The sequence below is a fragment of the Festucalex cinctus genome, chromosome 16, assembly GCF_051991245.1.
Source record: "Festucalex cinctus isolate MCC-2025b chromosome 16, RoL_Fcin_1.0, whole genome shotgun sequence".
NCBI classification, from domain to species: Eukaryota; Metazoa; Chordata; class Actinopteri; order Syngnathiformes; family Syngnathidae; genus Festucalex; species Festucalex cinctus.
The window spans coordinates 23,836,890-23,861,345 of NC_135426.1; the positions used below are offsets into that span (position 1 = coordinate 23,836,890).

Sequence of the window (24,456 nt, forward strand, 5' to 3'; positions counted from 1 at the left end):
TCCAAAGATGCTCTCCATGACATGCTGGGATTAGATTAATGTGTTTTTTTTTTCTCTTTGGTGATTAATTTCAGAGGGAGGGTGCTGCAGTCAAAGTGTAAGCTATGCATTCATGTTTACATTTGGAGCAACTTTTTTTGTTTTTTTGTTTTGCGCAGCCAGCGTTTTGTCCACCAGAAAGAAATTCCTAAGTTTGATTTCTCCATCCAGATGTATTAAAAGTAGAATGAAAAGCAGGTACAATAATAAAGTAGCGCTTACTGTGTATTGTATTGTGAATTAATTAAATAATGCAGGATTAATTGTAACCTTTAAAGGGGAATAGAATTCAATGATTGCACATATTTCAAACTATATTGTAAATTAATAAAGTTAAACACTTTTGGGTTTATGTTGATTGTTAACTCATTTGCTCCCAATAACGTATAAATACATTTTTTAATGTAAGTTTCCCAAAGACGTATTTATACGTTTTGTTTTGTTTTGTTTTGTTTTGTTTTGTTTTGTTTTTTTTATGCTAGAGCATACAGAAGGCTTTGATGCAGCCTCTCAACTGCAAAGAACGGTTGCAGAAATGGGAGTTATTACACAAACGGCCACCAGGTGGCAGCAGAGCAAAGGAGATCAACCAGGGCCATCTAGAAAAAAAAAGCTCAATTACTTACAATTTGAAATAGATTTGTGAAAACTGATGAAACTTAGCTCTCTTCTAATGCTAATTGCTGCAAAACGGAAACAGATAGAAACATACTTTTTTTTTTCCTGATGAAAGAAGAGACTTTAATCTTTCTTTTGATAGGTTCCATGCTTTTATAGCAATAGAACACAATATTCTGTGGGCCTTGCAAAATCAGTCAAAATCCAGTAAAACAGCCGTTAGCGAACGGGATTGCGAAACGTGAAAATGGCGGCGAGTGAATGAGTTAAAAATAATAATAATGCTCATATATTTTAGTACAGTAGACATTTTCTCCAGTAAATATTTTACTATATATACACAAGATGTAATCATTTTACATTGCATTTGCTTTTGAATGTTTGCCAATGAAAAACCTGTGTCAAGTAAATTAAATTGGTATTTTCAATATTGATCTAAAAGAGTATCACGTTTCCATTTAGTTCTTGATTTTTTTCCCAGCAACCAGTTTCTCAGCGTGCCTAAATTTAGGAGCATGCGGCCAACGTAACGGGAGCCGCGCAACGCCAACCCACCGCAGAGTTCTATTACTTAAGCACCTTTGATCGATCCGCCCATGCATAATTCAAGAGCATCTGGTGGCAAGGTTGCCGGTGTCAGACGCGCGGCGCATGGCCGATCCCGCCGAGGGATCGCCGCCGAAGGAGTTAACGCCATCGGAAAGGCCGTCAGCTGTTGCGGAGACGTTGCCGGCATTCGCATTCGCGCGGCTTCGCTCGCCTTACTTGAGAAGCGGCTTTTGCTTCGCTGAGGATTCAACTTTCCAGGCTCCACGAGGCAATTTTTGCATATGTGATATGGTAAATGATTCAAGTCGAATCCCTCCAAAGACTCTTTGTCAAGGAAAGTGGTGCCAAAAAAACAACAAGTATATCCCAAACTTTCTCAACATTATTGTCAGCAGTTCTGCTATGAACGAGGCTCATTAATATATTGTACATTCACTGACAGATCCGAGATGTGCTGAACTAGAATCACAACTTAAGACATCATCAGTGGGCCTTCACACCCCATTTTTTTCTGCGCCATCAAACTCTAATGCCATTGATCTACCAATATTTAACTCTTTGACCGCCAAAAGCGTTTAATACCGTTTAGTAAAGTCACGATGTATGCGGCCATAAACATTATTTTTTATTTTTTTTCCAATGTATCAGTGGTCAGTGCAACGTCCAAGTGCAGCGCAGCCGGGTCAATGAGTTGTGAAATCAAAAACACCCACTAACTATGGCCAGCAGATGGCAGCGGTAGCTGCTCGGGCCCTAACTAGAGCTGCGAATTACAACGAAACGTGACTCAATCTGATAAAATAGAAAGTTTTCAAGGCTGACGTGAATGATCAAAGCCTAAACTAAACTAAAACTAACTATAATTGTAGCAAAGATGTCCTTCGTTATAGTCTTTGGTAATTAATTTAATGCATGAGCCTTTGGAGCCTTTTAAATGTGATTTTTAGTAGATTTATTTTGATATAAACCGGAATAAAGACGTCGCGCCCATGGTGATTTTTAAATATTGTGCACAATACTAGACATTAAAAAAAAAAAATACAAATAAAACTAATACTGAAACTAACCAAACTAAAACTAAGAAAGAAAAAAAAACATTTATTAAAAAACTAAAACTAATAATAAAGAAAACTAACAGAACCACCATGAAAACTAATTAAAACTAACTAAATTTTTTAAAAAACTTAACCCAAAATAAAATAAAAACTCAAATGAAAAATTCCAAAACTATAATAACCCTACTGCCATATTATAAATAAATTGGTTCATATACTGTAGCATTTTTTCTAAATATGCAAAAGCACAAATAAATTATTTGCACAATTTAGGACTAAACACAATTTCTCTTCATAACATTTGTGGCCCTTGCGTCCTTCTGAGTTTCTGTGTGTGGTGTGGCCCTCAAATGAAAAAGTTTGGACACCCCTGTTATATCCCGTTATTTTCCCGATGCGGCCCACTTGATAATATATTTTCCTCCATGCGGCCCGTGAGCTAGCATGAGTTTGACACCCCTGATGTATAGAATACATGCAAGGCTCATTCGGGTGAATATCTGAGTCCATAAAATTGCAAACGTAGAATTCAAGTAAAATTTCCAACTCCCAGTTTTCGGTCCCATATTCTGTGCATATTCTGGCTAATTTTCCAGTGGTTGCTAGCGAAGGAGGATATTTGGAGGGGAGGGGGTGGTATGGATGTATTAATTGAATTTGTTCCATCTCTTATAGTGATATGGTGCCGCTTTATCCGGGTGCTAAACTAAATCATATTTATCGGGATGGCTTTGACGTCTCAGTCACTGTCTAATAAAGCGACGGGAGCACTTTGTTATATTGGCAGGAGCCGAGGATATTGACATGGCATTTTGCTGGCATTATGAGCGGCCTTATTGCTGTTGTAACCGCATGGAGTCACTCACGACAGACGGCTAACATGAGCTAACTCGCAAAAGGCTTTGATTGAGTTTGTGAAGGTTAGATCAAGTCTGCCTTGTAAATATCAGCCTTCGCGCCGCCGACGACGACATGCTCGTCGTCTGCACAGCAATTTCTTTGTCTTCTTTTTGAGTCCAACACGGATAGAATAACCTTGAGCATCAGGTGATGCCAATCGCCCTATCGAGAAGCATTTAGAAATGAATGTACGGTATTTGGATCCAAACAATAGTCGTCTGGAGGCTTTTTGGTGGATTGCAGCGGTCGAGGGATCGATTCCATTCAGGCCTTATTAGTCAGTTGTCCAAACTCGTTATTTTTTGGGGTGGTGGTGGTGGTGGTGCGGATAAAGACGTTCAATTGAGTCGGTTTGACATGAAATTTGGTGGGCATTCTATCTTGATTCGTACCACAAAAAAAAAAAACTTTGAAAGAGACGCAGACATTTCACATGGTCATTTTTGGCCATTCCCTTTAAAAGTTAGGTTCATATATATTACGAGAGATTAATATGGGTATACTATAGGCATGTAACGATATCCAAACATCAAGATACGATATTATCAAGATATGAAGGTCACAATATGATATTGTGGGGAGGTTGGCGATAAAAAAAAAAAGGTAAAAAATGAGCTCATACTTTAAAAAAACAAAACAAAAAAACTATATTGTGCTTTTGTACATGACAGCAATGCATATAAACAACCTACAATCTCTACAAGCATATTACATTCCCCTTCATCTGACCATTAACGTGGATTGTAAACATAGAAAGGCCAAAACATGCCTTGTGAAAATTAAACTGTACTAAAAAAAAAACTAGCCACCAGAGGGTGCTAGAACAGCTGAAATTACTTTTTTTTTTTTTTAAATGTGCTGCTTTTAATATCGTGACATGACGACGACGACGATATATTGTGGCAGTTTTAATATCGCGATATCACGATATTGTCATTATCGTTACATCCCTAATATATACTCAAGAAAATTGCAATCAAACAAAACTGCACCATTTAGAGTGGCCTTTTATTGTGGAAAGTCTAAGGCACACCTGTGCACTAATTGTGGCGTCGAATCTGCATCTTGATATTGCACACCTGTGACGTGGAATGGATTCCCTCGGCAAAGGAGAAGTGCTCACTATCACAGATTTAGACTTTTGTTTGTGAACAATATTTGAGAAAAATGGTGATATTGTGTGTGTGGAAGACGTTTTCGATCTTTGAGTTCATCTCATTAAAAATGGGAAGCAAAATAAAAGTGTTGCATTTCTGAGTATAATATATAATATAATACGGGTATGTCCCATTGTTATAATGACCTTATTGGTAGAGTACGACAATGATGTGTGTTTTAGCATACATAACCGGATACTTTTCTGAATTAGTATTTTAATGTGGACGTATCATGACGGTGAGGTTTGATGAAAGAGGGTAACCGTACTTATCTCTTGTTATCATTTCTAATACAGTTTGAATTCCTTTGCTAACCAATACAACAGCTGAGGAACACGCGCACAACAACCGGGGAGAGCCACGTAACAAGCCCCCACCCCCCGCCACTTTGTCGATGCGCTTCTTAAAAATATCTTGCAGTTTCATCCGAGCCATCGGCGGAATCCTTCCCATGTTCCTGGTGCTGGCGTTCATGTACACCACGTGCATGACCATCAAAGACCTGGTTTTGGAGAAGGAGCTTCGGCTCAAGGAGGTCCTGCGGGCAGTGGGCGTGCGCGACGGCGCCCTCTGGCTGGCGAGGTTGGCCGAGAACATGGTTCTGCTCGCCGTTCCGTGCGCCCTACTTAGTGTCATGGTCAAGGTCAGTGCGAATAAAACGGGGCGCGCTAACGGACGCGCGATCCGATCTTGCGTTATGGGATGCCTTTGCTAATCACTGTGGGCTGTGGGGTCAAATAATTGCCCATGATTACCCCCCCCCCCCCCCCCCACCCCCTTCAAATGATCTATTTCTCTCTTGCAACCCAAACTACAAGTTATTGAAATTAAGATCACAGCAGCAGCGTTTGTTATTTCTCGCCGTTGCATCACCTTTTGCTTTCAAGCAGACTTCCTGTTATGCAATTAGAGCCATGGATATTTGGCACCGCGTGTGTTCGTGATTGCAATTAGGGTTGATTATCTGAAGGCCAGCGGGTCGCTCGCTGCTATTCCACTCCGGCGTTAGTACAGCAACGGTAGCCTTGGTGTCGGCGCTCTTTAGTAATAAAAACCAAAGACGGACGCGCAAAACTCCGGCGGCGACGGCCTCGTTATGTTCCGTCGGAAGAGTGCGCATCCTTGTGTCGCGTTAATGATTTAAAGATGACGGCTAGTTCACGTCGCCCTAATCAATTATTCCGCAGCATAATTGTGAAATGTGTCTGGTAAATAAAAGCGGGTGTTTGAACAGCTGGGTGCGACGCAATTCCGCCCGTCAACGTAATGTGTTTGCGAGCCACCAGCGATGTGTAAACATTAATAACAATAAATCCAGTTAGCCGACCGAGTGCCTTGGAGGAGCGATGCGTATTCAAATGACGAGCTCTTAAATGATCATTTCGTTTGCCTGGCTCGGCGCATTAATAATAATGGAGAATTAAGCAGTAATTATCATAAGGGTAATTTTGGATTTAGGTGGGACAACAACCGGTCCGGTCGCCATTTTGAAGTGTTGTCATCCAGTATCTAAAATTCACTTTTTATGCCTCAAGTTGCCCATAATCGCAGCCTATGCTTTTTTTTTTTTTTTTTTTTGCTGATTAATTCGGTGTTTCCTTGTGTTTAGAATCGTCAATTTACTTTAGAATTGAATATTTGCGGAGCTTTTATCATGTCTTTGACATTTAAGAAGAATTGCCATTCTATAATTTATCAATATTGGATTGGAAAAAAAAAATCGAAATCAAATCAAAGTCAACCCTTGTGAATCGAAATCGAATTGAATCGATTGTTGGAAATGAAAAATCCGACAGAATTGTGTCATTTGCACGTGTGACTTTTTAGCCTCCATTTCACAAACTGCTTGTTGGTCATGGATGTCGAATTGTAAAATCGTGATCTGCATTAAAAATGGATACCAAAATAACCAATCCCTCACAGAAGGGTATCAAAGGAAGGTCCACAACCAACAGTCTTTAGGTCAAACTGAAAATTGCAGATGTGGGCTCCATATGACCGTATCCTCCACAATTCTTTGGTCATTTTCTAAATCTTGAAGGCATTGACTTGTGAAACAACCTGAAAGACAACCGTGCATCCTGACTGAAGACGTATTTGGACCACGGTACTCACAACAAGTCGACATCCAGCCTGACAAGTGTTTGTCTGGTCTTGGTGTGGCCCCTTCAGGTTCCTTCGGGCTCTGGTGCGCTCGCTGCCCTTATACATGACTCTGGCCTGGATCTACTCAGTGGCCAAGGCCGTTAAGAGTATTGTTGGTGAGAAAGAAGCCAGACTTAAGGAGACGCTGAGGATCATGGGCCTGAGAAGCGCCATCTATTGGTTGAGCTGGGCCGTGTCCAGTGCGCTGCCATTAGCCATCAGCTCGCTGCTCCTTGCGCTTATACTCAAGGTGATTCCATTGATTTAGAAATGATTCCAGGAGGAGCCAATGCCTCATTTTGGAGAGTCACTCTGGAACAGAGTGAGGGAAAATGAATGTATTTTGCCATTAGCCTTACAGACAAATGGTCACATAGTGGTTTAGTCTCTAGTCCTTTGGATTTTCCAACCCGGGTTATTCCAAAACATTTCACCTTTTGCCTTTCTAAAATCTCAAAATCAGGTGTCCGGGTCCTCCTTTGAATGAAATTTAACTCACTCACTGCCAGTCCAGTTCAAATGGATCTTTGACGTGTATAGCCGTCAATGGCACTGAACGAGTTGAAATCCACAAATCTCAATCTACTTTCGCTTCGCCTCATGTTCGCCATACATTTGATTGTGTCTTCTTGTTCTACTCTCAACTCACAGCTCTTTCTTTGTACCCCAGTATGGCAAAGTGCTGCAGTACAGCGACCCCACGGTCATCTTTGTCTTCCTGTTGGTGTTCTGCCTGACCACCGTCACCCAGTGCTTCTTCATCAGCGTCTTCTTCTCCAAGGCCAACTTGGCGGCCGCGTGCGGCGGCCTCATCTACTTTGTCCTCTACCTGCCGCACATCCTTTGCTACGCCTGGAGGGACGTCCTCGGTTTCGGGACCAAGGTTGCTGTGGTAAGACTTGAGGGATGTCGCTTGTTTCTCATGGATTTCCTCATGAAAAAAAAATATGTATGCGTGATACTGAAATAGCAAAGTCGTTTTACCTTTTAAGGGTTGCTTAAAAGTTACTCTTGGCAATACGTGCACCCATGGAGAAATCCACGGAGCCCGTCCTGTGAGATGAACCATTGATCAACTTTCAGCCTTTCTTCTGTGACCTTTATGACAGTGCCACAATCGTTTGTCCTCGAGCTGTCCTTTCCTCAGGCAAAGATGTATAACTTTCTCAATCCTTACTGTCGCCTGGGAGAGATTGTCAGTGCGGGCATGTTTCGTTCCATGCGCCCGTTTCAACAACTCGTCTGGACATTTTTCTCATAAGTCAAATGAATAGCAGCAATCAATGTTGACGGCCAGTAATATTTTTTATTGCCACCTGATGTAGCTTTCATCCTTCATCTGTAGTCATCTGTAGTGGTCTGCCTATGACTTCCTAGTCTGAATCCCCGACCATTAAGCAAAGCATTTGGATGGACTGATATATTTGTTCTGGTATTTCTAAATTGGAAAACGCGATTGGTCTGGTTGGTCAAGTTAGGGTTAGGATTGGGTTGGATACGGTTTGGATGTTAGGGTTAGTGATGATGGTTTGGGTTTATAGTTATGTTAGTGATATATGTAATGATTAACATAGTTTGGGTAAGGCTTTAGAATTTGGCTTAGAGATTAGAGTTAGTTGTTAGGATTAAGCATTTAGTGTTAAACTTCGATGTAAGAGTTAAGGCTTTGTGTTTTGCAGTAGAGATAATGGTTTGGTGTTAGGGTTGTTGGTTTCAGAGACTGGTGTGTTCGAGGAGGGTTAATGAGAGTATTGGGTTTGGGGATGAGATCCTGCCCCAAGTGGAGGAGTTCAAGTATCTTGGGGTCTTGTTCACGAGTGAGGGTACGATGGAGCGAGAGATCGACAGGCGGATCGGTGCAGCGTCTGCAGTTATGCGGACTCTGTATCGGTCCGTCGTGGTGAAGAAAGAGCTGAGCCAAAAGGCAAAGCTCTCGATTTACCGGTCGGTCTACGTTCCGACCCTTACCTATGGTCACGAGCTGCGGGTCGTGACCGAAAGAACAAGATCCCGGATACAAGCGGCCGAAATGAGTTTCCTCCGCAGGGTTTGCGGTCTCTCCCTTAGAGATAGGGTGAGAAGCTTGGTCATCCGGGAGAGACTCAGAGTAGAGCCGCTGCTCCTCCGTGTTGAGAGGAGCCAGCTGAGGTGGCTCGGGCATCTGGTTCGGATGCCTCCTGGACGCCTCCCTGGAGAGGTGTTCCGGGCATGTCCCACCGGCGGGAGGCCCCGGGGACGACCCAGGACACGCTGGAGGGACTATGTCTCTCGGCTGGCCTGGGAACGCCTTGGGATCCCGCCGGAGGAGCTGGTTTAAGTGGCTGGGGTGAGGGAAGTCTGGGTTTCCCTGCTAAAGCTGCTGCCCCCGTGAAGCGACCTCGGATAAGCGGTAGAAGATGGATGGATGGATGGATGGATGGATGGATGGATGGATGGGTTTGGGGTAAAATGTTAGGGTTCAAGGTTAAGATTTGGAGGTTTATGTTAGGATAGATCTAGGGGATAGGTCTTTGGTATCGGGTTAGGGCTAATGTTAAATTTAGAGGTTAGGGTTAGTGGTAAAGTTTTAGGATTTGTGTTTGTTGTGGAACTTTGTAGAAATGGTTTAGATTTGGGGTTTGAATGAAGTTTTCCAGCCCTCAATTCATTCAGTAATCTAGCTTGATTAGCTTTTAATTGCAATTAGCGGCAGCGTACAAGGGGAGGTTGACTTCCTCACCATTAGCCCTTAGCAAAAACTATCCTGCTCACTTAATGCATAATGCCTTATAGTACCCGAAAGTGCTGAGATCTTATTTTCTCCCCTGCTTCTCCAAGACGGATAGCCTTTTAGCCCGCTAATTAGCATAAGCAATGTTTCCCTGACCGCGCCGCTATCCGGATCATCCCTGCACTTTATCAGGCCGGAGGTTTTTCTTCTCTCCTCGAGTGTGGCTGATATTACACCGTGTCAAGGGATACACGCTCTCCCCTTACATTGTCCCTGATAATGAAGTCTTTAATCGGAGCGGAATTTTTTTTTTTTTCACCTGGATTCCGACGACCAGATGGCGGCTGTGTTCCAAACCAGAGCTCCAGGCATATTTGCATTTGTTCTTTTTCCGACAGAGGTAGCGATCCTTTTATGTCTAAGAATACCCGCAATGCTTCTCCCTTGTAATTTCATATGGAAAGTCCTACCAAATTATTCAGAACACCTCGGGTTGCTTTTTTTTTGTGTTTTTTTTTTGTCCTGAAAGTGAAACCATTCCATTCTAAAGACAAAGCAGATGGCTTTCCGGGTCAAACTGGGCCTAGGGTCCATTTCTGTCTCGCTAATCTTAACTCATTTGCTCCCAATAACGTGTAAATACGTTTTTTTTAATGTTGTAAGTGTCCCAAAGACGTATTTATACGTTTTTGTTTTGTTTTGTTTTTTTATGCTAGAGCATACAGAAGGCTTTGATGCAGCCTCTCAACTGCAAAGAACGGCTGCAGAAATGGTAGTTATTACACAAACGGCCAGCAGATGGCAGCAGAGCAAAGGAGATCAACCAGGGCCATGTAGAAAAAAAGCTCATTTACTTACAATTTTGAATAGATTTGCGAAAACCGATGAAACTTAGCTCTCTTCTAATGCTAATTGCTGCAAAACGGAAACAGAAACATACATTTTTTTTTCCTGATGAAAGAAGAGACTTTAATCTTTCTTTTGATGCTTTTATAGCAATTGAACACAATATTCTGTGGGCCTTGCAAAATCAGTCAAAATCCAGTAAAACAGCTGGGAGCGAACGGGATTGTGAAATGTGAAAATGGCTGGCGAGTGAATGAGTTAATAGGGATAATATTTATCAATTTTCTTGAACTGTTTGTTGGTATCATTCCAAGCTGTTTACATTTGAGGGTAAATTCCAAGACGCAACTGCACAATCTTTTCATAACTCGGTTTGTTCACCATTTGTTGTTGTGTTCCCAACAGACAACCCATTGTACCGCTTAACCCTTCAGTGGTTTCAGTTTGTTCCTTACCAACAACCAAAGAAACAAACATAACAAGAGGGTTACGGGTACAACAGCCCTAAGTGACGAGCTATTGAATCCGCTCGCCCAAGCGCAGTCGGAATCGGTGACGGTCCGCCTCGGAAGCTGCGGGAAATGCTTCTTCCGGAGCGCAAATGCGGCGAGCAAATGAGGCGTGAGGCGGCAGCTGGCAAGCAACACGATGATGCAGAGCGATAGGCGGCGGCGGCTAATGTTTCATGGGCAAAAGCGTCACTGGCAATTTCCCCTCCGTGCAGGATTTATGATTTGTTTTGAATGGGTATGCAAAAGCGTTTTTTGTTTTTTTTTATGGGTGTTCCCGAATGCCACGCGGCATCAAACAAGCTGTGTACCTGTGTGCTTTGCCGCCTGTAAACAGTCACGCACGCGCCCGCTTTCTGCCCCCCCCAGAGTTTATTGTCCTGCGTGGCGTTCGGCTTCGGCTGCGAGAACTTCTCAAAATACGAGGAGCAGGGCGTCGGCATCCAGTGGTCCAACATGGGGCGGAGTCCCGAAGAGGGCGAACGCTACACTTTTGTCGTGTCCATCGCCATGATGCTGTTTGACGCCGCCCTCTACTGGACACTCACTTGGTACATCGAAAATGTCTTCCCAGGTATAATGAAGTATTACACGAAAACACGATTAGAGTTCCAGTATACATCAGTAATTAACTCATTTGCTCCCAATAACGTGTAAATACGTTTTTTTTTAAATGTTTTAAGTGTCACAAAGACGTATTTATACGTGTTTTTTTTGTTTTGTTTTTATGCTAGAGCATACAGAAGGCTTTGATGCAGCCACTCAACTGCAAAGAACGGTTGCAGAAATGAAGTTATTACACAAACGGCCAGCAGGTGGCAGCAGAGCAAAGGAGATCAACCAGGGCCATGTAGAAAAAAAGCTAAATTACTTACAATTTTAAATAGATTTGTCAAAACTGAAAAAACTTAGCTCTCTTCTAATGCTAATTGATGCAAAACGGAAACAGATAGAAACATACTTTTTTTTTCCTGATGAAAGAAGAGACTTTAATCTTTCTTTTGATAGGTTCCATGCTTTTATAGCAATAGAACACAATATTCTGTGGGCCTTGCAAAATCAGTTCAAATTCAGTTCAAAACGGCCAGGAGCGAACGGGATTGCGAAACGTGAAAATGGCGGCGGGTGAATAAGTTAAAGAGTTTTTTGGATTGTTTTTTTTTTATATAAAAAATTACAAATTGTTGCATTTGGTGTCATCTGCGCTTGACCCCAGGCCAGTATGGGATCCCCAGACCGTGGTACTTCCCGTTCACAGCATCTTACTGGTGTGGCAGACCTTCAGTGCCTGACGACCAATCGCATAAGGACGCACCCGCCGGCTTGCACGACGGTAACACGTAACCACACGCACGCGCACGCATCGTAAGATACACAGTTGACTCACATTAGCGCCTTTCTTGTTGAAGTGAGGTGATGATGGCACTTTGGTCCCAATTAACATTACGGGCTATTTTTGGGGCTTCATCTTCAACACGTCCAATTAGGTTTTCCTGACTGTCTTGTTTTGCCCAGTTGTCACATATAGACTTTATGTGACATATTTTAAATTTAGAAAGGACAGTTCCTGTCACTTTTCTGTCATAATAATGATAGAATTACATTATTTTCTTTTTAAATTAATATTTCAACGTAGTTATCCATCTCATTCCTTCCGTCTCTTCTTAAGACTACCTGGAGAAATCGGACCCCAATCTAAAAGTCGGGGTGTCGGTACGCAATCTTGTCAAGATCTACAAGACTGGCAACAAGCTTGCTGTGGACGGGCTGAGCGTCGACTTCTACGAGAATCACATCACGTCCTTCCTGGGCCACAACGGAGCTGGAAAAACCACCACCATGCAAGTCCCGATGAGCCCTTTCTGACAGGGAAAAAAAAATGGAAGCCTGTTATTCCAGGAAGACGTTCATTTGCTTGATGATGCATGTGGCTCTATTTGGGGCATGTAATTACTCGGTCCATTATTCTCATGTGACGAGACCTTTTATTTGAGGGAGGTGTTTATTTTACTAGATGATGCATGTAGTGACTTGTTCGTCACTAGTGATGTGTCGGTTCACCGACGAATCGAGTCTTTTGAACGGCTCTTCAACGTGAACGATGGGAAGCGAGTCTTTATCGAGAGCCGTTCATTACAACCCCCCCCCCCCCCCCCACACACACACACACACACACACACACACACTTCATTGAATGTTATTTTTTTGACTATTCCATATGTCATTTTTTGAAAAGGGCATTGCTAAAAAATAAATAAATAAATAAATAAATAAAATAAAATTAAATAAACACGAGAGCCAGTCTTTTGAACGGTTCTTTTACGTGAACGGCTCCCGAACGAACGGCTCCCCTGAAAGAGTCAAAAGTCCCATCGCTATTCGCTATTAAATAAACTATGACTATCACTATTAAATAAACACCCTCGCTCAAATAAATCGCCTTAATTTTTTTTCGTTTCCCAGGAACTCAAATAGGCAGAAATTCTTTCTCCAAATTAGAAAAAGAAAATGCATGTGGCGACTACTATAAAGACGTAGTTATACAAATTGACCAGATGAGTTATTTGAAAGTGGCATTTTTTTTTAAGCGCGTCCTCCCGCGCAGGTCCATTCTGACGGGCCTCTTCCCGCCCACGTCGGGCACGGCCCTCATCAATGGCTACGACATCCGCACGGACGTGGACGGCATCCGACGGCACCTGGGCATGTGCCCCCAGCACAACGTCCTCTTCAACGAGTGAGACAAAACTTGCTCGCTTTTTTCACTTTTCATTTTAGAGTGGGACTTTTTACCACATTTTTTTTTTTTTTTTTTTTTTTTTTTACACAATTTTTTTTTTCCCTTAAAGGGATACTTGACTCATTGAGCCATTTTCACCCATAAAAAGTTAACATTTTATCTGTAATTTATGTGATAACGGCATCATTTTTCATGTACAATTAATACCTTTATTTTTTTTTATTTTTTTTTTTTCATGGCTTACCTTTTTCTGGGTTTGGTCAGTAAACTTGAGCCATGATTGGTCGTTACCTACTTCCTCACAGCAAATGGGAAAAAAATTGTTTTTTAAAGGTATTAATTGTACATGAAAAATGATGACGTTATCACATAAATGACAGATAAAATGTTAACTTTTTTTTTTTGGTGAAAATAGCTCAATGAGTCAAGTATCCCTTTAAACTATTGCAGCATCGTTCCTATAATACTTTGACTTTATCTTTATCTTTATTTTTTGCAAAATATTTAAACTTTAAAAGAAATGTATTAATTTCTTAAAAAACAGACTATTCTGCAGTCATTTTGACTTTATTCATGTAATATTTAAAATGTATTCTATTTACTAATTTATTCTATGACGTTACACTGGGAAAGTGATGTTTTTCCCCCTTCGTAATATTCCAGCTTTATTCTCATCATATTTCGGCTTTATTTATGTAATGCTTTTAATTTATTAATGTAATTCCAAATGTTATTTTTCTCTAATATTGCAACTGTACTCTCTGGAAAATAAAATAATTTGACTTTGTTCACATAATAGTGCACATTTATTCTCGGGAAATGACTTTTTTGAGCGGTACTATGACTCCCATGGAAAAATTCCTCATCATATTTTATTGCTACTTTATTTTCATCATAGTTTGAACTTCATTTGCATAATATTTTGCTGTTTTCATTCGCAGGCTGACGGTGGAGGAGCACATCTACTTCTACGGCCGTCTGAAGGGACGGACTCGCGCCGAGGTGGACTCCGAGATGGAGCGGATGATCCTGGACGTCGGCCTGCCTCACAAGAGGCGGGACCTGGCCAAAAACCTGTCAGGTGGGCTGCTAACCAAAACAGCAGCACTTTCGGGAGTCTACTTTAACTCATTCACTCGCCGCCATTTTCACGTTTCGCAATCCCGTTTGCTCCCGGCTGTTTTACTGGATTTGGGCCCACAGAATATTGTGTTCTTTTGCTATAAAAGCATGGAACCTACCAAAAGAAAGATTAAAGTCTCTTCTTTCATCAGGAAAAAAAAAAGTAAGTTTCTATCTGTTTCCGTTTTGCAGCAATTAGCATTAGAAGAGAGCTAAGTTTCATCAGTTTTCACAAATCTATTAAAAATTGTAAGTAATTGAGCTTTTTTTCTACATGGCCCTGGTTGATCTCCTTTGCTCTGCTGCCACCTGCTGGCCGTTTGTGTAATAACTACCATTTCTGCAACCGTTCTTTGCAGTTGAGAGGCTGCATCAAAGCCTTCTGTATGCTCTAGCATAAAAAAAACAAAAACGTATAAATACGTCTTTGGGACACCTAGAACATTGAAAAACAACGTATTTTCACGTCATTGGGAGCAAATGAGTTAAGAGTATGAAGTCGGAATAGTGGATTTCAATAAAATAATGTCAAAATATTGGGACAGTATGTATGTAGAAGAATGATTTTAAAATCATTAGCCAAATTATTACTTTAATGATGCCAGTTAGCCGGTTCATTGAATTGAGTAAAAGCAGTGGTAGGTTGCCCGACGGACTGGAATCTGACTTCCGTGGGTTGATGTCATGTGCCGCGTGACCAGCGGCGACTAAAAATAACTCGCAGCAGGGCGACGGCGCTTTTTCTTATTATGAAAGGAAACTTCCTGTTGACATGCAGATGAATGTTTCCAGGCGGCATGCAGAGGAAGCTGTCGGTGGCCATCGCCTTTGTCGGAGGATCAAAAGTGGTCATCTTGGACGAGCCCACAGCGGGGGTGGACCCTTTCGCCCGCAGGGGGATCTGGGAGCTGCTCCTCAAGTACAAACAAGGTCCGCCGTCAGAAGCCTGCCGCCTTTGAACCGACATTTGACATTTCCACTCGCAAGTGTGAAACCAAACGTGAAAGCGTTTTGATGAGGCCGCAGGACGGAAATGGAGTCGTTTTAAGTGACGTTCCACTTCTTATCTTCAACATCAGAGAAAAACAAATATTTGATTAATTCTACAGATTAGTCGTTTGTTTTAAATAGGGGTGTCAAAATTAGTGCGTTAATTTTGAGTTCATTTAAAGTTCTTTTAACGCCACTTTTTTTTTTTTTTTTTTTTTTATTACTAATAATTTTAACTTACCTATTTGGAAAGCCTGTACTGGGGGAATTCCAAATGCAACATAGCAGACACACTTAAAAATCTAGAAAAAAATAAAATAAAATAGAGCTGTCAAACGATTACATTTTTTAATCAGATTAATCACATCGTAGAATTTTGATTAATCGTGATTAATCACTGACTTAAAAAAGCTTTTTTTTCCCCCCCAACATTTTTGCCCGCTGCACACGCTCATCCTGCTTTTTGTAATCAATTAATTATTTGCATAATTTAAAATGGGGGGAAAAAAATGACCTACCTGCATATGTAAACATTTATTAAATGCTTTACTTTAATGCATGTAATTATGTTTATTGCTCAAACTTCCAACAGCTACCTTTAATGTAACCATCCACTGTCGGCTAAAAAGGATCATCTGCGGTCAAAATTAATAGTGTGATTAATCTGTGGTAATACAATTACAAATACAAATACAATTAATGCGATAATTTTTTGTGATTAATTAATTGGTTAATGATTTAACTTTGACAGCACAAAAAAAAAACAATAATAATAATAATAATAATAATAATAATAATAATAATATGGAAAAAAAACTTTTTCCTGGTACAATTAAAACTTGGAAAAAGTTGACTTTACGCTCACAATTACTCTTACAATTTACTCTTACAATCCCAATGTATTTTTCTTGAGGAAATACAACTTTATATTTTATGATGAATTCGATTTTTTTTTAAACTACTTTATCAAAACCTCTTATGGTTCCAATTTTTGAGGTGTCATTTTGTCATTTTCCCCATAGTGTTGTGAGTTGAGAGGTTGGATCCCAAACGCAGACACAAATAAATCTGTATCTATTTATTCACATTGAGGGGCAGGAACTAAGAGAGCGGTACACAGGAACAGTTGAGCAATAATCCGGCAAAACACACACAATTCTCAGACCCTTAAATAGGCAATCCATCAATCCCATTGGTTGTGGCTGGAGTGACATGGAATTCTCTGATTGGCTGTTGACTCCGTAATTAAAGATAGTTCCTGACATCAACAAACATCATAGAGCATAAAAGATCCTTGACATCATATAGCCTAAAACGAGTTGAAACTGGATGCTGTTACATCAGTACCGAAACAGACACGTAACGGGTCGTGAACTCTACTCAAACTTAACCCCGGCGTGACCCCAGACATGAGACAAGACCCAAACATGACTCGAGTCATGACACATAGTGAGTTGGTGCTAATACTATCATAATTTCACACGAAATATCACATCAATCTGTTCAAATTGGCCCATCCAAAGCAAATCATGTGATTTTGCTCACTCAGTCTGATGCATCTCCACCACCCCCCCAAAAAAAGAAAAAGGAGCTAAAAATAAGCCGGCCTGTTGCGTGGTAACCTCGGTCTCCATCAAGATTTTAATTCACGCCCACGCGCGCCGCGCTGCTTTGTTGCCATGGCGATTAGCGGCTCAAAGTACCCCCCCCTTCCAATCTCCCCCAGGCCGCACCATCATCCTGTCCACGCACCACATGGATGAAGCGGACATCCTGGGCGACCGCATCGCCATCATCGCCCACGGCAGGATGCGATGTTGCGGCTCGTCCCTCTTCCTGAAGAAACGCTTCGGCACGGGCTACTACCTCACGCTGGTCAAGGTACGCAACGCTTGAGACCGGGATTGTCAGGCAACGTTTGACTTTCAAGTGAGATCCGGGCATGACCTGCAGTGGATCTGAAGCCTGCTTTGAACTCTGATTGAGTGAAAAGTGAAAAACGTGATAAACATTTATTTTTTATTTTTAAATTGAACAATTAAGCTGCTGTAAACCACAACTCATGCACAGAAGCTCACATGCAGACAAGCAAACCATCATCCAGCAAGTCTTTTTTTTTTTTTTTTTTTTTTTCATAAGAAAATACAACTTTATTTCCATATGTGTCTGTGGGAAAAATTAGACTCTTCTTTTCTCCAATTACAACTTATTTTAATCTCAAATTATAAACTTTTTTCACTTGATCAAGACTTTGTCCTTGAAAGATTAAAAGAAAATTAGCGTACAACATTTTTTTTCTTGGAGGGAAAAAAACAAAAAAACAAACCTAATTAAGACTTTTTTTTTTTTCTTGAGCCTCGAATGATAACGGTGTTTTTCATTTGGTGGTTTTTCTTTTTTTTTTTTTTTAAAAAGGGACATTTTTCATGTAAAAATATTATTATTATTATTATTAGTATTATTATTTTATTTTATTATTATTTTTTTAATATAACCGAGCCCAACATTTTTTTTTGAAAAACACAAATGTTTTCAAAAGGTTTTTTTTTTTTTTTTTTTTTGTACTTACTTTCAGATTTGTTTCGTATGTTGCACAATTATGACATTTCTGTTTGGAAAAATGTGGCTCTAATAAGAAAAACTTTATTTTCATGCAATTATACTAGATTTTTTTTAAAGAAAAAAAAAATTGTATAATTTTTTAAAGAATTTTTTTTTTTGTATAATTACATTTTTTTTTTCTTGAAAAAGAGTCGTTAACAAACATTTGAATGTTTGTTTGACCTGTTGATGGTCGTCACCATTAATTGAGATCAAAGCAAACGCATTTGGCACCTTTCGCTTTAATTAGCGCCATTACGTGGAAAATGCAGCTGGCGTTATTGAGTTAGCGCGAGGCCGGAGTTGTCGAGTAGTCGCTGTTCATCATTCTAAGTGGCCGAGCAGTCTGCTTCTAATCCAATTACATCTCTGGCAGGAGCGCGAGCGTCCTTCGAGGGGAAGCGGCGTCCATGAGCATGCGGCCGTCGGGAGTCGAACCTGCAACCGAGTCCAACCGACAGGTCAGCATCATTGAATTACGTTCGTTCATTCCAACCTCAACATTGTGGCCACCTCGTTTTCTGTTTACTTGTCACATTAAAACTTTTGTCAGTTTTTTTTTTTTTACTTACCGTATTTTCCGCACTATAAGGCGCACCTTCAATGAATGCCATATTTTAAAACTTTTTCCATATATAAGGCGCTACAGTAGAGGCCGGGGTTACGTTATGCATCCATTAGATGGTGCTGCGCTAAAGGGAACGTCAACAAAACAGTCAGATAGGTCAGTCAAACTTTATTAATAGATTACAAACCAGCTTTCTGACAACTCCATTCACCCCCAAAATTAATAAATATCTGTTTTATTATTTTCTCTGAGGTAAAGTATTAGTATTAGCTAGCGATCCAAGATGGCGGGATCTTCTGTGCATGCGCATCACTGATAGCGTCTTGACAGAGAGACCTGTCGCGGCTCAATATTGATCCATATATAAGGCGCACCGGATTATAAGCTTTTGAAAACATTGAAGGCTTTTAGGTGCGCCTTATAGTCGTGAAAATGTGGCATTTCAATAAAATAGCGGGGGTTTTTTCCCTCAAGCAAACCTCAGCTAAAGCCTCGTTAGATTGTCAGCGTCACGCAACTTTATTTATAGAGCAATTTAGAGAACAATCGTGGCTGCACATAAATAAAAACAAATAATCCTTACACAAAACAATCACAAAAAGTTCCAAACAGTAAAACAAACAAGGACAGAAAATGTTTTTTCTTTGTCTGGGCAGATTTGACAGCGCTGGGTGAGCTGGTGCGTCGCATGGTCCCACGGGCGCTCTTCTTGGAGCACATCGGCCAGGAGGTCACCTACGTCCTGCCCTACGATGGTGCCCACGATGGCACATTTGCCCGCCTCTTCCACCAGCTGGACCTGGCCATGGCCGACCTGGGTTTGACCAGCTATGGCATCTCAGACACCACACTGGAGGAGGTATGTCAAGCAGGAGTACAAAAAAAAAAAAAAAAACAGATTCACCAAATAAATGAATTTATTGTGTACCTCAGAACTCCGTCCTTGAACCACTGCTACTGGTTTTTTTTTGTATTTCTCCTGTGAATCAATACACAAAGTTGCAAGCCCTGGAGAGTCTTTTGTGATTAACTCATTCGCTCGCCGCCATTTTTTTTTCTGCATGGCCCTGGTTGAGCTCCTTTGCTCTGCTGACACCTGCTGGCCGTTTTGTGTAATAACTACCATTTCTGCAACCGTTCTTTGCAGTTGAGAGGCTGCATCAAAGCCTTCTGTATGCTCTAGCATTTAAAAAAACAAAAAAACGTATAAATACGTCTTTGGGACACTTAAAACAAAAAACAAACAAACGTATTTACACGTTATTGGGAGCAAATGAGTTAATAAACAGTGATCAGGGAAAAAAATGTTTTTGTCATACATTTTACATTTTACATTTAAAAAACGTATAAATACGTCTTTGGGACACCTAAAACAAAAAACAAAAACCTATTTACACGTTATTGGGAGCAAATGAGTTAATAAACAGTGATCAGGGAAAAAAATGTTTTTGTCATACATTTTACATTTTACATTTAAAAAACGTATAACTACGTCTTTGGGACACTTAGAACATTAAAAAAAACGTATTTATACGTTATTGGGAGTAAATGAGTTAAATAAGTTTGTCTAGACTATTTTATTATAACTATACCTACCAATTAAATCCCTTACAAATAAAAGCCTGAGTACAGATCGAGCTACACTAAAAACGTTCTTTTCACAGATTTTTTTGAAGGTCGCCGAAGACTCAGGAGTGGATGCAGCAGACGTTTCAAGTAAGTCCCCTTTTGCAGCAATAATCCGCCGACTTTTTAAATGTACTTTTTAAAATGTTATTTATAACCGTAAATTGGGTCAGGCCAAAACAGCATCTTTTATTTTGAATTCCCACAGCGACAAAGCGGAATAGCATCCCGGCCGCCGCCGCCGCCGCCGCCGTCCATCCCGAAACGGAACAGGAGGCGAGCGGCAAGTCTCGTTGCATCTATTTCAGAATATAAACCAAAAAGAAAAAAAAAAGAAAGTGCAGCGGAAGCATTTAATAATGCAGCTAGGTCACTTGCATGCTTTTCTGCTTTTCTGTGCTTCCGTGCAGGTGACATGGAAATGTTTGCCAGTCAAGTGGAAGGTAAGTTTGTTCCTCCTAAAAAAATGTTTGATTTGTTTAAAAATGCTAACACGTGAACCAATTGCTATGCTGACAAAAAAGGAAATTAACAAGCGAAATAACTAATGCAAATCAATAAAGTTGTTTATATTGCCCTGGATTCTTATGAGACTTTGTGAAATAGTAAATGCTAGCAGTTATTGTGCATTTTTTAAAGATTGGGATTTTTGATAAAGATATTTTCCCAAAATTTTTTTTAGATTCATTTATTTGTTTTTTTTGAAGTGATTATCACGACAAAATTAACAGAAATACCCTGTAAAAGGGGATTTTTTTTCATGCATAAGCTACTAATAATAATAGCCAAGTTACACTTATTAATCACAAAAGTCTTCAGGTGCTTGCAACTTTGTTGTTAAGTATAAATGACTGAAAACACAGTATAGCAGTGGTTTTAGGACAGAGCTCTGAGGCACACCCTTGCTTCTAAATTCTTCCATTTGGCTCAAAGCTCTTTTTGTCAGCAAATATCTTTGTTTTGTTAGGACCGATTCCGGCTCCTTGAAAAAAAATAAAATAAAAAATAAAATAACAATAACAATAATAATAATAATAATAGTATTTCACACTTTTGAAACATTTACAATTTCTGATGACAATTTTTCCTAAATTCAAATTGTATATGAGAGCTGATTTTTTTTTCTTTTTATGTATCATTTGTTACCACATATAATTTAGTAGTAGTAGTAGTAGTGTTATTATTATTATTATTATTATTATTATTATTATTATTATTATTATTATTATTATCACTATTATTATTATTATTATTATTATTATTATTATTATTATACATCCATTTTCTTGAGCGCTTATTCCTCACAAGGGTTGCGGGATTATTATTATTATTATTATTATTATTATTATTATTATTATTATTATTATTAATCGGAATTGTCATAATAATAATACATTATGTGAAGTAAAAATAGATGGTACATTTTAAAAAAAATTCACCTGTCATCAAAATTAGGATTGGGGTAAAAAATTGTCATCAGAAATTCTAAATGTCCTTTTAAAAATTGTAAAAAGAAAAAGTTAAAACTAAAGAAACATTTTTATTTTTTTTTGAATACGTGCTTTGTCCTTTCAAGAAAAAAGTAGTCCAAAAATGGCCACAAAATAATCTGAAAGCCATGCAAATGTGGAAGGAGCAGGTGGTACGTTTGACTCGGTACCCGAGCAGGCTCATTACAGCTCATCACATTTGTTGTCGTGAGCGTGATAAGCAACCTGGCGGGGGGGGGGTCCGTGTCCACATCAGGTTTACCGAGGGACGCCGGTGTCGGCGGGCGGGGCTCGACGGTCATCGGCGGGTGGGAGCTGATCAGGAGGCAGTTCCTGGCTCTGTTCATCAAGCGCTTCCACCACGCCCGCAGGAGCCGCAAGGGACTCATTGCCCAGGTAATGGCCTCCGTCTGTCATATTGATGAAGTGAAGGGGAACACGAGAGGGATGCTTGTGAGTGTTGTCTGGAAAAGATGGCCTGCTCGATGGAATAAGCCTACAGCAACCATAAGCCAACGTCACGTACTCGTATAACCCCCAAACTGATGCTGTCCACAATTTTTGGATCGTGATATATTGCATCTGAATGAAGAAATCTACATCAGATTACAGGACTGTCTCAGAAAATTAGAATATTGCGATAAAGTCCATTATTTTCTGTAATGCAATTAACTCATTTACTCCCAATGACGTATAAATACGTTTTTTTTATGTTCTAAGTGTCCCAAAGACGTATGTATACGGGTTTTTTTTGTTTGTTTTTTGTTTTTTTTATGCTAGAGCATACAGAAGGCTTTGATGCAGCCTCTCAACTGCAAAGAACGGTTGCAGAAATGGTAGTTATTACACAAACGGCCAGCAGGTGGCAGCAGAGCAAAGGAGATCAACCAGGGCCATCTAGAAAAAAAAGCTCAATTACTTTGAAATAGATTTGTGAAAACTGATGAAACTTAGCTCTCTTCGAATGCTAATTGCTGCAAAACGGAAACAGATAGACATAACATTCTTTTTTTTCCTGATGAAAGAGGAGACTTTAATCTTTCTTTTGATAGGTTCCATGCTTTTATAGCAATAGAACACAATATTCTGTGGGCCTTGCAAAATCAGTCAAAATCCAGTAAAACAGCAAACGGGAGCGAACGGGATTGCGAAATGTGAAAATGGCGGCGAGTGAATGAGTTAAATAAGCAAAAATAATGCCATACATTCTGGATTCATTACAAGTCACCTGAAATATTGCCAGCCTTTTATTGTTTAAATATTGCTGATTATGGCTTACAGCTTAAACAAAACTCAAATATCCTATCTCAAAATATTAGAATATTTCCTCAGACCAAGTAAAAAAAAAAAAAAAAGCCATAATCGGCAATATTAAAACAATAAAATGCTTTGCAATATTTCAGTTAATTTGTAATGAATCCAGAATGTATGGTTTTTGCTTATTTAATTGCATTATAGAAAATAATGGACTTTATCGCAATATTCTAACTTTCTGAGACAGTCCTGTATGTACATATCACATGGATGTGATCATGGATTCATCTACGAGAGTATTAATTTGTTGAATTGAAAATAATCATGAATGCAGATGCAATGATGTCATCCGTGTCAGTGCATTCATCGTTGCTGGCAACGATCCCGCCCACCTCGCGTCTGTGATTGGCACTCAAAAGGCGAAACTTTTTTTTTTTTTTGTCCCTTTCAAGTTGCATGCTAATCATGTTTTCATTAGTTGCGTATTAAATACAACCACACCATAATTGCACACATGACAGGCCGCAATTAGCCCATTAAGTGGACCTCTGTATTGTTTCTCTTCTCTATAATTTCCGAAGTCAAAACCAATAAACAGCACACGTTTCCCAAGTGCCACAATTCATTTCGCGAGACGCCGTTTTCTAAGGTGCGACAATTATTTCAAATGTTATGATAAGTGCGGCAAGCCGTCAGATGTCATCAATTCTGACAGCTGCTGTGCGAAGATGTCATTCGAAACTAATAATAGGGTATGTGGAGCATTTTTACCAAACGTCTCAATGTATCCAAAAAAAACAACAAAAAAAACAAGTTGGGTGAAAGCACAAGTTTAGAGTGGATGCCGAGTAAATTTCTCAGTAAAATAAAGTTTCATACAAGATGGCAACCGGTCAAAGCTTGACATTCACAGTTACATATTGCAGCTTTATGTTTTGATTCACGTCGACACGCTAATAACAAAATTTCCGAACACCTTTTTTTTTTTTTTCTCAAGAAATAACTCTCCATAGTCCAAAGCATTGCAAAAATGTTAGGCAGTTTTGTTATGAAGTCTAAAAGACTGAAAACTAAAGTGGTTCTAGGATAGAGCCCTGAGGCATACCCCAGCTTCTAAATGCGTTCATTTAGCTAAAAACTCCCTTCGTCAGCGAATGTCTTTGTTTTGTGAGACGACATAAAAGCGCCCCAATACACAAAAAGCGGTGATTAAACATGGCACTCGAGTTGGCGACCAGTCGCGGCCCGACGCTCGCGATTGCACATTCATCCCGGAAAATACACTTGAGTGTGATGAGCCCCGTCATAAAACTAATCTGTTTTTGTGTTTAAAGCCATTCCAGGTCCAGCCTGGCCCCCCCCCCCCCCCTCATCTTGAAATCCCCGATAAACTCATGCATTGTTCATGGCGAGTGCTTTGGCTTTTTACGGAGCCTTAATGACTTTGTTTTTCGCTGCGCTCTCAATAGGAGAAGTAGCAGCTGTCACCTGCAATTACTGTCAAATAAGAGAATAAGGGAGAACAAGAGGGAAACGA

General features: G+C 40.0%; 1 protein-coding gene across 1 annotated transcript in view; it reads left to right on the forward strand.

Moving 5' to 3' along the window:
* Positions 1 to 24,456, forward strand: part of LOC144003075 (phospholipid-transporting ATPase ABCA1) — a 74,757-nt gene that overhangs the window by 20,456 nt on the left and 29,845 nt on the right. The window contains exons 14-28 of the mRNA XM_077498879.1: positions 6,491 to 6,713; positions 7,134 to 7,355; positions 10,898 to 11,102; positions 11,745 to 11,861; positions 12,198 to 12,369; positions 13,134 to 13,265; positions 14,210 to 14,349; positions 15,183 to 15,320; positions 17,107 to 17,261; positions 18,358 to 18,442; positions 19,206 to 19,408; positions 20,214 to 20,265; positions 20,384 to 20,458; positions 20,586 to 20,618; positions 21,922 to 22,061. Of these exons, the coding sequence (XP_077355005.1) occupies positions 6,491 to 6,713; positions 7,134 to 7,355; positions 10,898 to 11,102; positions 11,745 to 11,861; positions 12,198 to 12,369; positions 13,134 to 13,265; positions 14,210 to 14,349; positions 15,183 to 15,320; positions 17,107 to 17,261; positions 18,358 to 18,442; positions 19,206 to 19,408; positions 20,214 to 20,265; positions 20,384 to 20,458; positions 20,586 to 20,618; positions 21,922 to 22,061 (2,092 nt within the window). The remainder of the gene's footprint in view (positions 1 to 6,490; positions 6,714 to 7,133; positions 7,356 to 10,897; positions 11,103 to 11,744; positions 11,862 to 12,197; positions 12,370 to 13,133; positions 13,266 to 14,209; positions 14,350 to 15,182; positions 15,321 to 17,106; positions 17,262 to 18,357; positions 18,443 to 19,205; positions 19,409 to 20,213; positions 20,266 to 20,383; positions 20,459 to 20,585; positions 20,619 to 21,921; positions 22,062 to 24,456) is intronic.